The sequence below is a fragment of the Spermophilus citellus genome (assembly GCF_964194105.1).
Source record: "Spermophilus citellus genome assembly, chromosome: 13".
In the NCBI taxonomy this organism is placed as follows: Eukaryota; Metazoa; Chordata; class Mammalia; order Rodentia; family Sciuridae; genus Spermophilus; species Spermophilus citellus.
In genome coordinates this window covers 93,674,770-93,688,776 of record NC_138193.1, presented here as the reverse complement: position 1 = coordinate 93,688,776, position 14,007 = coordinate 93,674,770, and the positions used below count along the sequence as shown (strand labels likewise).

Genomic DNA, 14,007 nt, shown 5'->3' with positions numbered 1-14,007 from the left:
ACTGTGCCTCTAGGTGCCTAACGGCAGCCTGGTGAGCTGAAGCCTGTGGGAGATTTCTGGGGGTGGGCTTGGGGGCTTTACCTGCGGCTCCGGAATTGCCGTTCAGCCCTAGAACTGAGGAGTTATTCTCCAGTCTCTCTGGGTGGAATGTGTCTGTCTTGGCCCCATAGGCCCTGCCGCCACCACCGGCTGCAATGATCAGGGGCACCGGCACTCCATCCTTCATCTGGCCAGGGGAGACATTCAGAGATTGAGAGACTGAGAGGGCGTCCACTCTGGAGATCCCGCACTCTTGGTTAAGTGTTTAAACCTGGCTGTTTGCAGGGCATCAGGGTGACCTCTTGGTCTGAGATGGTTTGAGAGCCCCAACAGTTCTTGTGTCAGTGGGGGATCTATCAGAGCAGCAAAATCAAGGGTATACATAAATGTGCATGCGTGTGTGCGCGTGTGAAGGTGCATAGTCGTATATAGTTACATTATATATATTGGAACTGGGAATGGATCTTGGAGGCCACTTATCCCAGTCCCTTTCCTGAAGCTTCTCAGACTAGCCTTGGACATCTGGGTGCTGGTGATTAGAAGCAGGTCCCTCTTCTCTCCCCTTCCTCTCCACTCTTTGGCATCTCTGGCTCTGACCCCACGTTCAAGATCAAACCTCAGCCTCACCATCCCATGGCAGAAGTTCCCAGAGTTTAGCTTCTGGCCTGGCTCTGATGGTGTCTGAAAGGTCTACCTTAGGACAGACAGCTGGCCCAAGAGAGCAGAGGACCTTCTTGGAGCCCTGAGGTGGGGCCGCAAAGCACTGGTGAACCTGAGCTGATCAATGAGTAAGAGGAGAGCTGGGACAGACATGGCCCATTTTCCTTTAGGTCTCAGCTCCTCATCTTTCTAGGGGGATAGAGTACCTCAGGACTTTCTGTCCCAGTGCTGTCCTGAGGTGACAACCCCATGAGGCCCAGAAGTCACTGTCTTGGAAATCTGGCCAAGTGGACCTTACCTTAAACACGTAGGTGGCTCCCCCCCCACCTCCTCCTCCTCCTGCCCACTCGTGCACGCTTCTGTTCACGCGGATTTCTTCTTCGATCACGTTGTTCTCCCCGATGCAGACTTTCTGGATCAATTGGTTTGTCTGTAGAAACAAAAAGCATGTTAGGTTTGTGCCCAAATCAGGGTTCATCATTTCCAGCAGACGAATCTCGGATGCTTAACGTCAGGATCTGAACCTTCTTAAATAGCTTACAGTTGGGTGGAGTAGAAAAAACACCTACACACAAAAATTTCACTCTGGGCCACGTAGGGAAGGAGCACAAGCTTAGATACAAAATGCTATGAGGAGTGGGGAGAGCAAGGAGGAGGTTTGTTGTTTTTGGTGGTCAGGGAGGACTGCCTGCAGGAGGTGGCTTACAGTTGGGCTTGGAAGGATATAGGGGGGATTAGCACAGAGAACAGGGGAGTTCTGTCATTCCAGGAGGAGAAAGCAGCAGAAATCAAGTGGGAAACGGGGTGTTAAAGTATAGGACTTTCTTGCTTTTAGAGAAATCCATTTTAGGACAGAAAGATGGTCCTGGAGGACCTGTCAGGAAGAGGAGTGTCAAGCCCCTGTGTGGTGAGATAGGGCTCAGCGTACAAACCGGGTCATGGCAGGAACCCTTGAATGCAATCAGAAGAGTTAGGTTTCCTCTTTTAGGCAATGGAGCCGCTAAAGGTTCTGGAGAAGGTGCAGTTCTGAAGCATCATGGGAAGAGTAAAGAAAAACAAAGCAAACGAATCCCCCCAAACACAGTGGAAGGATGGACTCAGATTTCATTCCCCGCTCGTCTTTGGGAAAGTCATTTCTCCACTTTGGACATCTCATTCCTTCCAGCTAATGTCCCATTTCTTGTCTCTAAAAATCCCTGGCACAGCCCTACATAGAGCTCTCGGTCTTACCTGTGGAGCTTGCAGGAAGATATTCTGCACTCACCACCCTCCTTGGGTGACTTGGTCCTCCATTGTGGGACAGTAATGAAGGACAGGTTGGTGGGATAGTGTGAGTAAGGTGCCAGCTGAGTGTCTCACACGTTAGGGCCTGGATAGCTGGCTGCCGTTATTATTTTATTTGCATTGACTTCTGGACCCCACAGATTCCTGGTGGGGACTCAGAGGTCTAGGAGTCCCTGGGATTGTGCTGGAAATTTCTGTAGTGCAGACTCCTGGAATTCCTGCATAACCAGGGTATTGCCTCAAGAATAGCTGCACCTGCTTGTCAGCCACCAAAGCTCAGATGAATTCTCCAAGCATCAGCCTGACCTCGGAGGAAAATGACTTTTCTTTCACTTACTGGAGAAAATAAACCAATAAAACATCAAATTTCCATCAAGTGGTGCTGTGTAACCAGCCAGTGGACATGGCAATTCATCTTGAGCCACTCCTTATGCTAAAGCATTCAGGGATGCCAGCAATGAGTACTAGAGAAATTTCCAGATAAACAGCCGAGATGCAATTTGTTTTATGGCATTTTGGATTTAATGATGGAAATAATTTGATATTTTTTAGAGTGGATTTAGTGTGGATGGAAGGCTCTGAATTGCTATTGTAGAGAACCAATCTCTCTCTGGTGCATACGTAACCCTGTTCAGGCTGGAGGGAGATTGCTGGAAGGGAGCATTCTAATGGTGGGCTGGGGCAGGCATGGGCTGCAGGCCGAGAACAGAAGCCATGTCCAGGGTAAGAGGGAGGAAGTGTGGGCTTCCAGCTAAATAGGATATTGAGTCCACACTGGGTTACTGACAGCTCTTGCTAGAGATTTGCTGGGCCATGTGGGTGGGCGCCTCACATCCCTGGACTGACTCCATTTGTAAATCAAGGTGCTGCCCAGTTTAAACTAGCAATGCTAAGAAGGCCCATCCCCCAGACCCTGCTCCCTCCCCTCTTCTTCTTTGGCTCAAAGCATTGGGTTCCACATCCCCCCTGGGTCGGGGGGGGGGGGATGTCTGTTTCAGTAGAACAGAATCTGGAGACTGTTGGGGTGAGGAAGAGAGGGCCACGGGGTTTGAGGATGGCCTTTTGTTTAACTAAATGGGGACCCATGCCCATCCTCCACTGCTCCTGCTCCAAGGACACCCTTTAAATTGGTTGGGGGTGAGGAATGGTCCATTCTTAGCCTGTGTCTTACTGGACCTAGAAGCAGCACTTGGCAGAGTTGACAGACTTTCTCTGTCTGCCTGCCAGGAGTCCACACCCTCCAATCCTCTCCCACCTTACAAACTTCTCCTTTTTGGTATCCTTTGCTGGTCTCTTCTTTTTCCTGGCCTCTAACTGTTGGTCCCCAGGGCTCCTCCTTGATTTTCTTCTCTACCTGTATGACACCCTAGGCAATCTCAAACCATCTCAGCCTTATGCTGATTTCTCCAAGCTCTATGTCTTTACCCTAGACCTCTCTCCTGACTCCAGTGGCCTGCCTCCTGTTGTCCATCCAGCGTCTCCCTTGACCCCCTACAGCCCTCCATGTCAGTATAGATGGACTTTGACCTTCATATCTTGCCCCCAATGTGCTCCTTCCACATTCCCCAATTCAGATGATGGTAGCTTCCTCCTTCCAGTGGCCAGAATCTGTTCTTAGAATAATCCTTAACTCTTTTTTTCTCTCTCAATTTCTCATCTAATGAAGCAGGAAATCTTTTTGGATTTTACATTCAAAATATGCCCAGAATTCAACCACTTTCACCATCTCCACTGTCACCCTTGTATCTTGCCTGGACTAATGCAATAGCTCTTGGGTTCATTGCCCTGAGTCTTCCCTTGAGCCCATGCAGTCTTCTCTTCATGGTGAAGCCAGAGTGAGTCTTCTGACACACACACACACAGTACTAAGTCACTATTTGCTCAACCCTCCTATGGCTTGAACATGTCCTTAGAATGGGCTGCTCAGCACCATTACCCCGACCTCCTCTCTTACCTCCCCTTTCTCTGCTCCCTCTACTGATTCCCATGGGCATAGGACAGGCTCCCACCTCAGGTACTTGGCCTTTGCTGGCCATTCTTTTCCCAGATACTTTTCTCCTCCCCCTGCTTGAACATAAGCTCCTTGTGAATAATGACTTTTCTTTTCCCCCTCAAAGTTCCTAGAATAGTGACTGGCACACAGTAGGTATTCAACACATATTTGTGGAATAAATTTGAATAAATTGAGGGTTATCTGGCTCATGAGCTGATTTTTCATAATACTTGCCTGGGGGCGGGGTGATGGTGGTGATGGGATTTAACACGTAGACCAGTGCTTTTGCTCCCATAGAACCCTGGATTGTCCTTTCTGGGGAACACTACTGGCATCAAGTGGGTAGAGAACCAGCATGCTGCTAAATATCCTGCAATGCACTGGGAAGCTCCACCCCCCAGAGAATATCTGCTCCAAAATGTCAGCAGTACCTCTGGTGGGGAAGCCTGATTTCAACTTCTGCCTCGGGGTGGGTCTGGAAGGATGGGAGGAGCAGGGGCCAGGTGAGTGTGTGAGTGAGTGAATGAGTGTGTGTGTGTGTGTGTGTGTGTGTGTGTGTATGTGTGGTGGGGGTTTTCAGCAGGTGGAGCCCACTTCACACTCAGGAGTGGCCAGGTACATGGAAAGAGCGACCTTCACAAATGTGCAGTTGAACTAGCAAAGTTGCCAAATCCTGTGGTTTAATTCTTAGAGTTAACTTCATTCTTTCAAGATCATCTCTAGACACTATTTTTTTTTTTTGATAGACAGAACTGGGGATGGAGATAGTAACTGAAAATATGTTTTTTCCCTTTCCCAACAACTCAGGAGGCTTAGAGCAACCAGGGTACACCAATTACTTTCCCCTTATACCCATGCTATGCCCCACCCAACCAGTAGAGGGGGCTCTCTGTGTCCTTGACTGAGAATTGCCTCCTCCTGCCCTGGGGACTCTCCCTGTGTATCAACTAAGATTGAGAGTAAGTAGGTTGATTAATAAAAATGATAAAGGGCAGCAACCCAGAGGAACAAGTGGATTACAATTGAATTAAAACAAAAAAGACACGTTCCTGTGAAAAGACATAACTGATTACAATCCAATCAAGTAAAAGTTCCTTGCTGAAGTCAATGCAATCTTTCTGCTTAGATGAAAGAATTGCATTAGCACTCAATGAATTCCTGTGAAAATTACAGCAGCCTGTAATTTAATGACTTAATATATTATAGCAGGTTGGAAAGTCCTGATTATAGTTGCTAAATAAAAGTTGAAGTGGTGACCTTTCTCAGACAGAAGGTTGCTCCTCTTAGCTTACTTCTGTTCTTTGCCTTCACCTCATGAGGGATGGGGCAGGGAGGAAAGCTGAGCTATACTCTTGCTTGCCATCCTCAGGAATCTCAGTCACAGCCTGGCTCTTCTGCATTTATTTTGTGAATTGACCTGCTGTGAATAGACCTGTTTCCCTACCTATTCTCCCAGGATACTCTCTAATATGTTCCTGGAGAAGGAGCTTCCCTGGGCACAGGAACCCAGCTCCCTGCCTGGGCACCTACCCCAAGCAAAGCTTATTTCATGTGAGGCTGGGGTCTGGCCCAATCCACCTTGCAGCATCCTGGGTTTCTGCTAAGACAGCCAGCATTGCCAGGGGCCTGTCCCCTGCCCCCAACACAGACAGGCAAGAGGTAACAACTAGAGCATCTAGGGGTTTCACAGCTGCGCTTAATTAATTGCCTCTGTCTCATCCTCCTGGCAATTTTAGGCCACTCTGGGCTTTCTCAGCTCCTGCTATTGGTGTTCTCCGTCTTGGACAGATGGTCACCCTATCCCAAGAGGGCCAGAGACACAATGTCAGACTGTCTCTGGGACTACAGAGGCATGCCCAGGGATGAATTTTAGCATGAATGGGAAAATGTATATGGAAACTGAGGCAGGTAAAGGGCACAGGAAAAATAAGAGCCTTGAGCTCTGGGCCACTTTGTGAGTAACTTGGGACAAGTCCCTTTACCTCTGTGGCCTCCATTTTTCTTACCTATAAAATGTGGGAACTGGGCTGCATAGTATTTATTCTGGATCTTGGCTTATGTCTTCATTTTTTTTTTGTTTTAATCACACACATAATAAATAATATGTGAAAAATCCCTTTTTTTTGGTAACAATTCCAGTCATGATCGATCAAGCCCTCCCAATCTAGTCCTGTCCCCAGCAGTAGCCACTGTTAGCTGTATCTTTCAGAACTTCTTTTGTGCATTTATATGCATCTATATGTGGCCACGACTCTGTGATATCGAGCTGAACAAGAAGTTTAAGCTGGTATTTTTCTATTTGTAATAGCATGATTAAGTATAACAGGGCCCTAGCCAGGAGGCTCAGGAAGTGACTCCAACTTATACTTTTACAGAGAAGAATAATCAGTCCTTCAGTTTCAAAGGTCAATCATGAAACCCATGCTTCAGTCTTGGTCCCCGTGGGGATGTAAGACTCCCATAGCCACACATCACCTACTTTCTTGAGCACCCACATGACACTGGGGGCGGAGGGGTATTTACAGGCAGAACCCAGGGCAAGTCCTGCAGCTTTTGGAAGTGAACTCCCAGGGGTGTGCTGGATGTTGGTGTCCTCCAAGAGGCCTCCCCTGCTCTGGGCACTTACACTGGGGCAGGCGTCCTCTCCCTGCTGCCCGACCAGGATGTACAGCATGTCATCCTTCTCCAGGTTGAAGATGCCCAGCACAGACACGCCATGGGACCGCATCATGGTGTTCTTCCCGCCTTTCCCTCCGGCGGCTCCATAGCCTGAGATGCTGCAAGGGACAAAGCACACTGGCTCCTGCAACAGAAAGAAGACTGACCCCCCTTTCCTGCCAACCCAGTAGCTTCCAGGGGCATTGCTGCCATGGTCATGTCTGAGCATTCTTGCCCACATCAGCCTCGTGAGGCCAGTAGGGAGGGATTCTTCCTCCACTGTCAGGAGAGAAATGTAGAGCCAGGAAGGTAAGAAACTGGAAAGGTGTGAAGAGACAGAGGGAGAAAGAGGGGACACACACACGCAGAATAAGGTCGGGTGATGACTTCTCAAATACCTAAGCCTTCACCATTTTGGATTTCCCAGTCCAAGATCAAAAGACTCATAAGACCTTGGATAAGTAACTTAATCTCTCTGTTCCTCATCTGTAGAATGGGGACAAGAAGAAAAGCTACACATGTTATGAAGATAAAAGGAAGGCAGACAGGTTGTCTGAGAATTGTAGCTGCCACAAAATAGGCCCCCAGTGAGTACTTGTTATCAGCAGCATGAGTGGCTGGAATAGCAGCTGGCTTTGTGCAAAGTTTTACAGTCACCCCGCAGGGTCCTGAATGAAGGAGGTTCCACGGCAGAGGCGGAGGAGAACATGTTTATGAGCACAGACTGTTTACTTGCCTTGTCAGTAACTCCTTCTGGAGCAATCTGTGTGCAGACAACAAACAACCGATCATGATGAAAATAAAAACAGAGCATGGGGACATGGGATTGTGTCTGCTGCCTCTAAGACTGTTGAGATGAAGTCGAGCAAGGCTAGGGGACAAAGACTCGGTCTGTGAACCGTGTCGGAAGAGCAGCAGGTCTGGAAGGCAGCTAGTGTACCAGCTAACATATGCCAACAGATGGCTCCCCAGAGACCAGCTGCCAGGGAGAGGGAGGATTTGCATAATCCCATCCCTTCAGACCCAAGGTCCTTTATGAACGACTAGGAAGAGATACAAGGCAGTGTTGCCCAAGTGGGAACACAGCAGCTCCTCCACAGACAGTTCTAGGACATTCCCATGTTCTGGGCATGGGAAGGGCCTCCTAGGGACTCCTCCAAGTCAGGGTCCTCTGCTTTCCCACCGCAGAGCTGAGCCTAGAGACTGGAGACCTCAGCCATGTGGTCCTTCTTGATGGAATGCAAACAGAGAACCTCATGCCCAGTCCAGGGGCCTGGCAGGTGCTCAGAAACCAATCGGAGCTTATTGAATGTTGGGAACAGTATCAGGTTGTATGGATCAGAGACCTGAAAAACTGGGCTCCAGATCCTTGAAAAACTAACCAAGAAACTGGGGACACGGTCCTAGTTATGAGAAGAGAACTTTCACCATAGGGTGGCTATTGGAAAAGGCAAAGTGGAGGGCATTCTGGGGCTTCAAGGTCAGAGAGGACCATTAGGTCCTCTTCTACCACAAAAAAAGAATCTCATATTCTTTCCCAGACTCACATGACCGTCCAACATCAAGAAGAGACAATGGCACGAAAGCCTCACGATGCTGCGAGTCTCTTTGCAAAGTGTGGGTTGTCAGGTGATCAGCCCCAGGAGGGATCCGGAGGATGTGACAGGTGCCAGGACCTCTGCTGGTTGTGGGGCTGGGGTGGGGTGGAGGGCTGAGGTTGGCTTCATGGTGGGGCTGACAGATGGCTCCCCATCTGTCAGACAAGTAGAAAGGGGTGGAGGGTAGGAGTCAGGTTTGTGTGACCCGAAGTGAAGAGACAGGGAGCCTCTGGGATGTCTGGCTGCAGCAGGCAGCTGGAATGGGGAAGATGGGGTTGTAGGTTTGGAGAGGGAGTGCATCCTCCACCAGGAGGCGCAGCATGCATGCTGACATGTGTATGTCATCTCAAGAGCCGTAAATAGGAGAGGGTATTACTCTCATTTGACAGATGAGGAGACTGAGGCTCAGAGGGATTAAATGACTCATATGAGGTCACAGAGCTGGCCACTGGCAGACTCTGGTCTAGACCCACACATCTCCCTTCCTATAGAGGCCATCTCCTCTCCCATATGCTCCTAGGAGGCTGATGTGGATGGATAAAGATGAAGGCCTGAGAAGACACCAGCTCATTCTAATTCCCTTCGACCCTCAAGTCCCTCTGACTCACGAGAGATGGACAGAGCTGACAGGCTGAGGAAAAGGAAAGTTTTTGGTAGAAGGCGGAAACAGGGGTTGGCAGTGTGGCTTCCAGAGAATGTGCAGTCTCAGGACAGACATGGGACCTGGACTCCCTGCTCACTACTCCGGGGGGCTGGGCCAGGTTGATAAAAGAGTCATTTCAATCTGGAGATGTGCTTTGCTTGGAAGACTTCTACCTATGTCCTTGTCCTGCCCATTCCAACTTATGGCTGAGAGGTAAGCTTTACCCTGTTAATTCCTTTCTGTCTCATTTGCATATCCATTTGCATCAATCTGCATGTATTATGAATCATTCTGAACTCTTTCATATGTTTAAATTTAGTCAAATTATTATTATATTTTAGACTTGTTCTTGACTCCTTTTATTTTCTCCCACTAAATCTTTTCTATTTCTTCTACCCCTTAACCAAATTGGAAAGGCAGCTCCCCCCTAGGACTTGACCTGGCTCTTGGCAGTGGGGTAGGCTGCAAAGAGCCCAGAGCTCTGAGTCACATGCTGGTTATAGTCCTCACTGTGGAGCTGTGTGACCTGCGGCAACTTGGTCAACCTCTCAGAACCTCAGCTTCTACTACCAAGGAAGGAAATAAGGTCACAACCCTGCCTCACGTATGGGGTAAATAGTTGATTTGAAAAGGGTGCAGATGATTCACGAGGGGGGTCTCTGGGCTGGAGTCAGCTCCACATATTCTAGAGCTGACAGTAGAACTTGGCAATCAGGTGTCAGTGCCCAGAGTTTACTTTGCGGGGTGGTAGCCTCTGTCCCAGGCTCCCACCCTGGACTAGGGACTGGCTTAACGTCATGGGAGTAGGCAGCTGACTGCCTGGACTAATTGCTGGTGTCCTGGAAAGGGGTGGCTCCCTCATCATCCCCTGAAGCCTGAAATTCCATTATGCAGAGCTTCCTTCCTTTGGAAGCTTTTATTGCTACAGTAGGACTGATCTTCTTGGGAGTGGGGTGCACCACAGTTAAAAAAGGGTGACAATGCAGACAGACCTGGATCCAAATCCAAGCTCTGCTACTCGGACCAAGAGCAGGTGAGGCCATTGCAGCCTCTCCTTCCAGGTGCTCACCAGCACTGATGACCCTGAGAGCCAGAATCTCCTGAAATGTGCCTGAGATGCCTTGATTGTCTCTCCCTGGCTCAGGCCCTGCCAGGCTTACTCACTAGCTGTGTGACCTTGGCTATTTATTTACCCTCTCTGAGCCCCAAGTTTCCCTGCATACAAATGGGAGATAATAATTCCTTGAAAAATAGTTGTGAGAATCAAATGAGAGAATTCCTATAAAGACCTAATTCAGTGCCTAGAGGTCAACCAGAGAGTGACAAATGATAGCCACACTCCTGATAGTGAGCCTGTCCACTCCTCTCCTGGGGGTGGCTTCTGGGAGGCAGAAGGAGGTGAACCAACGAGAAGGGGGCAGGAGGTGGACCAGAGTGTGGCCAAGGAGATCTGGGTCAAGGCTGTACAGTTTCCCCTGGAACCCACCCTGTACACAGCCTGGGAAGCACAAGCCAGTCTTAGAATTTTTGAAGACCCCAAACCCTGATAATAACATCACACATACTCACGTCAGAATAACAACTGCAGCCCAAATCTCTGAAGTGCTCTCCCGGACCCTTGCAAACAATTTATTTTTGATGGTTGACAAATGACAAGAAATTAATATACCTGCCACTCAAGTGGGGAAAATGACTTGCAGTGATTCCAATTTACTGGAAATTACAAGATACTGCTCTCAAAGAGTTGACGCTGTAATTTTTTTGTTTTTTTCCCCCCCTCATCTAAATCCATGTCCCCTGGTCAGAATGCATGTTTATTGGGTTTGCATTTTGTATTATTGACTGTGAGCTATTGTTACCTGATGTAATTGAGTTGTGAATCTTTTTTAAATAAAGAATTAGCAGCAAATCAAAGCAACTGCCTGCCGGATCTGGAAATGACAGCACAGCTGGTGTGCAGCATGTTGGTGGCTTCTGTACCCACTTAGGAGAGGGAGGAGAGAGCCCCCACTCAGGGGAACACAGAGCACCCCATTTCTCTCCTGTACCCCCTTTGAGTGGACCAGGGTGTGGCCAAGAGAGACCTCAGGGCTCTGACTCCTGACTGTTGCTGGGGCCGGGTCCCTCCCTCCTCAGTCTCAATTTCCCCATCTGTGAAATCAGGACGCTAAGATCTGGCTGGCCTGACCCCAGAACCGCCTGGGGGGCCTGCCAGCGTGGCCAGGGACTAGGCGGCAGGGAATTTCTGATCCAATGTACAGTCATACTATCCAAATGGGTCACTTGGGCCATCAGGTGACACCCCTGGGGGTTGGTGTTAGAGGGGCCTGTTGGGGAGGTATGTGCTCCTCAGGGGCCACTGGGTCCTGTTCCTATTACATTTATGAGCTGGGCACTTGGTCTGATCTACTTCTTCCTTCAGCACCTTCCTGACAGTGCAGAGCTGGAAAGGACCTCAGCGACCTCTAACTCCATCCTGCTGACAGCTTCTTGATCTTGGCCTGACCCCCTGCCCCTGCCCCTGCCTGCTCTGTGCTCTTCATGGCGAGGGCTCCCTGTGCAAGGACTGAGGCAGCTCGTCATGCTTTGGGACATCGCTTCTACTACTGCCGAGAGCTTGATGGGCGTTGTGGGCTGCTACGGAACTTTCCCGCCCTGTGGTCTTTCCAGAGACCATGAGACTCTGGAGTTTCAGTCATGTCCTCAAGTCCTGTGGTACCTACTCAGTGCCTGGCCCACAGTAGGAGCCCCGTGGTTCAGTGCTCAGCACACAGTAGGCATCCTGCAGCTCAGTGCCTGTGTGTGTGTGTGTGTGTGTGTGTGTGTGTGTCCATGGTTGTTTGTGGATTGGGTTGAATTAAGGTTATCCAGCTGCACACGCTGGTCCCTGGAGCCAGGTAAGGAAATGAATGTCACTGATGGAGACCAGCAGGAACAGCTGTGGCCTAGGTCAGCTGGCTCCAGCTGGGCTCTGGGGCCTCTGTACGTTGTGTGTGAAGAGTGACTGCCCCATGTGAGAACTGCCAACAGGAGCTGTGGGCCGTGTTTGACAAATGTTTTTATGTGTGCTCTGCGGAGGGGGCGGGGGGAGGGGTGCTGAAGTCTACAGAGGCAGGCAGGCAGGAAGGACGGGGGGCTGGAGGGTTGGGGGGATTCAGAAAGAGCAAGAGGCACCGGCGATCAGCTGAGTGACTGCCTCTCTGTGGGCACTCCACACTCTCTCTAAAATGCCCCTCTTGGTCATTAGAGTTGGGCTCTGTCATGGTCCATCTGCATTCTAAGATGAAGCTTAGGTGAGGTCCATCTCCATTCTAAGAGGCAGGCCTCTAAGGGAGGCCCGCCCCCCAGCACAGGCTCCCTAATCCACGCTCTCTGTGGGCACTGGTGGCCTCCCACCCTCTCCATCGGGAACTCACCCCCCTCCTTAGGCACACTCTGGACATTGTCTCCTGCAGAACAACTTGGCTCAGAAGTCCCCCTTAACCAGGTGCCTGTCACATGTGCCCAACCCTTGCCTTCCCTTCTCCATCAAGCTCCTTAGAAGAGTGGCTGATATTCTCCTTGCTCCCTGCACCCCTCAAGCCAGAAATGTGGGTGCTGTCCTAAGTGTTGCCCACACCCATCCACTCAGTTCTCAAATCCCAGTCACCCCACCTCCTAAAGTCCTCCCAGCCCTGCCCTCTCCTCTCCATCCTGGTTTCCCTGCCCTGCTGTGGTCCCTTTCTCTCTTGCCTGGATGACAGCTACTGCCTGGAACCTGCTCTGCTGGCCTGGGGCTCCTTTCTGTCCCTCCCACCTCCTGCAATCAAAGGGAGCTAAAGGCATCTGGGAAGCAAGGCTCCAGTGGCCTGGCCCCAGCCTGGCCCACTCCCTGCAGGACCACAGCAGGCACCTGCCACCCTGCTTCTTCCGCCCCCCTGCCTCCTTGGAGACCACTCTTACTGCCGTCAGATGGGACTCTGGCTCCTCTCTCCTTGAGGAAACTCTTCACCTACTAAGACTGGGAGAAATGTCCCCCCGGCCGCTGACAGTGGTACCTTGAGTCAACATCCATTTTCATTCTTCTCCATCACATGGAAATGCTTGTTCCCAAGTCCACTGTACCCAGGGCTGCCGTTCCTCCGGGGCTGGGGCTGGGGCTGGGGCTGGGGCTGGCTCTCACTCACTTTGGTAAACCTGGGGTCAGGCACAAGCTCCAGACAGGTAATTATTGTGGTTCACTGAGATTTGCACGGCAGGAGGGGAACAAGTACTGACACCAGGGCAGGGGCTTGCATGGAATATGACCCCCTCACCCCTTGCTGTTTTGATAGAGGCACAGGCAAATCCAGGGCAGAGAAAGCAGGTGGCGGGGCAGAAGAGGAGGAGCCCCAACTCTACTCTTCCCAGCCCCTCCTTCAGCTCCCGCTTTCTGGGCCTCCTCCTTTGTGGTGGGCAAATGAGTAAGAAGGTGGGAGATGGGTCCACTTAAAGAGTAGAGGGTGCTTTCACCCACATACATCCAGAGGAAGCCCAGGCAATGGAGGCCCCACCCTGGCATGTGATGTTTGGTAAGTGTTAGCCCCCTTCCCCTCACCTCCACGCCCAGTGGAGACATCATAGGACCACTTGAATGGGTGGTAACTGTAGGCAGGTTGGGTGTGTCTGGAGGAAACAGGTCACTGGCCTGTGTCTTTGAGGTTTATATTTTGTCCCTGGCGAGCAGAACTCTCTCTGCTCCTGGAGGGGCATGAACCGAGCAGTTTTCTTTGGCCAGGCCCTTCTTCTGCCTCACGTTAGGCCCAGAGCGATGCCGTGAGCCGACCACGGACTGAACCTCTGAAACAGTGAGCCAAAGTAAACTTTCCCTCCCCTAAGTTGTGCTTGTTATGTCTTCTGGTCACAAAAGCTGACTAAAAACACCTGTTTCAATAGAAGAACAGCTCCTTGTATATGTTATCAATTACGCAAACACCCGTCAATGCTAGGGACTACGAGATAGTCTCAACATTTCAAAGGGAGGGTAGAAACGGTTCTCCAGTGTTAGCTGGGGTTACATCAATGCAGCATGAAAATTCTGTGGCACTTCATGCGGATCAGAAACCTGACTAGGCTTAATAAGGCTGTGATTAATAATACATGGGAAAGTGAGT

The 14,007-nt window shown here is 50.3% G+C and overlaps 1 protein-coding gene across 1 annotated transcript in view; it reads right to left on the bottom strand.

Annotated features, from left to right (window-relative positions):
- The window catches only part of ALK (ALK receptor tyrosine kinase), a 671,348-nt gene that overhangs the window by 32,502 nt on the left and 624,839 nt on the right, over positions 1–14,007 (bottom strand). Inside the window, exons 13-15 of the mRNA XM_081265286.1 lie at positions 6,603–6,753; positions 998–1,129; positions 82–226 (exon numbers count right to left, since the gene is read on the bottom strand). Coding sequence (XP_081121412.1) covers positions 82–226; positions 998–1,129; positions 6,603–6,753 — 428 coding nt within the window. The remainder of the gene's footprint in view (positions 1–81; positions 227–997; positions 1,130–6,602; positions 6,754–14,007) is intronic.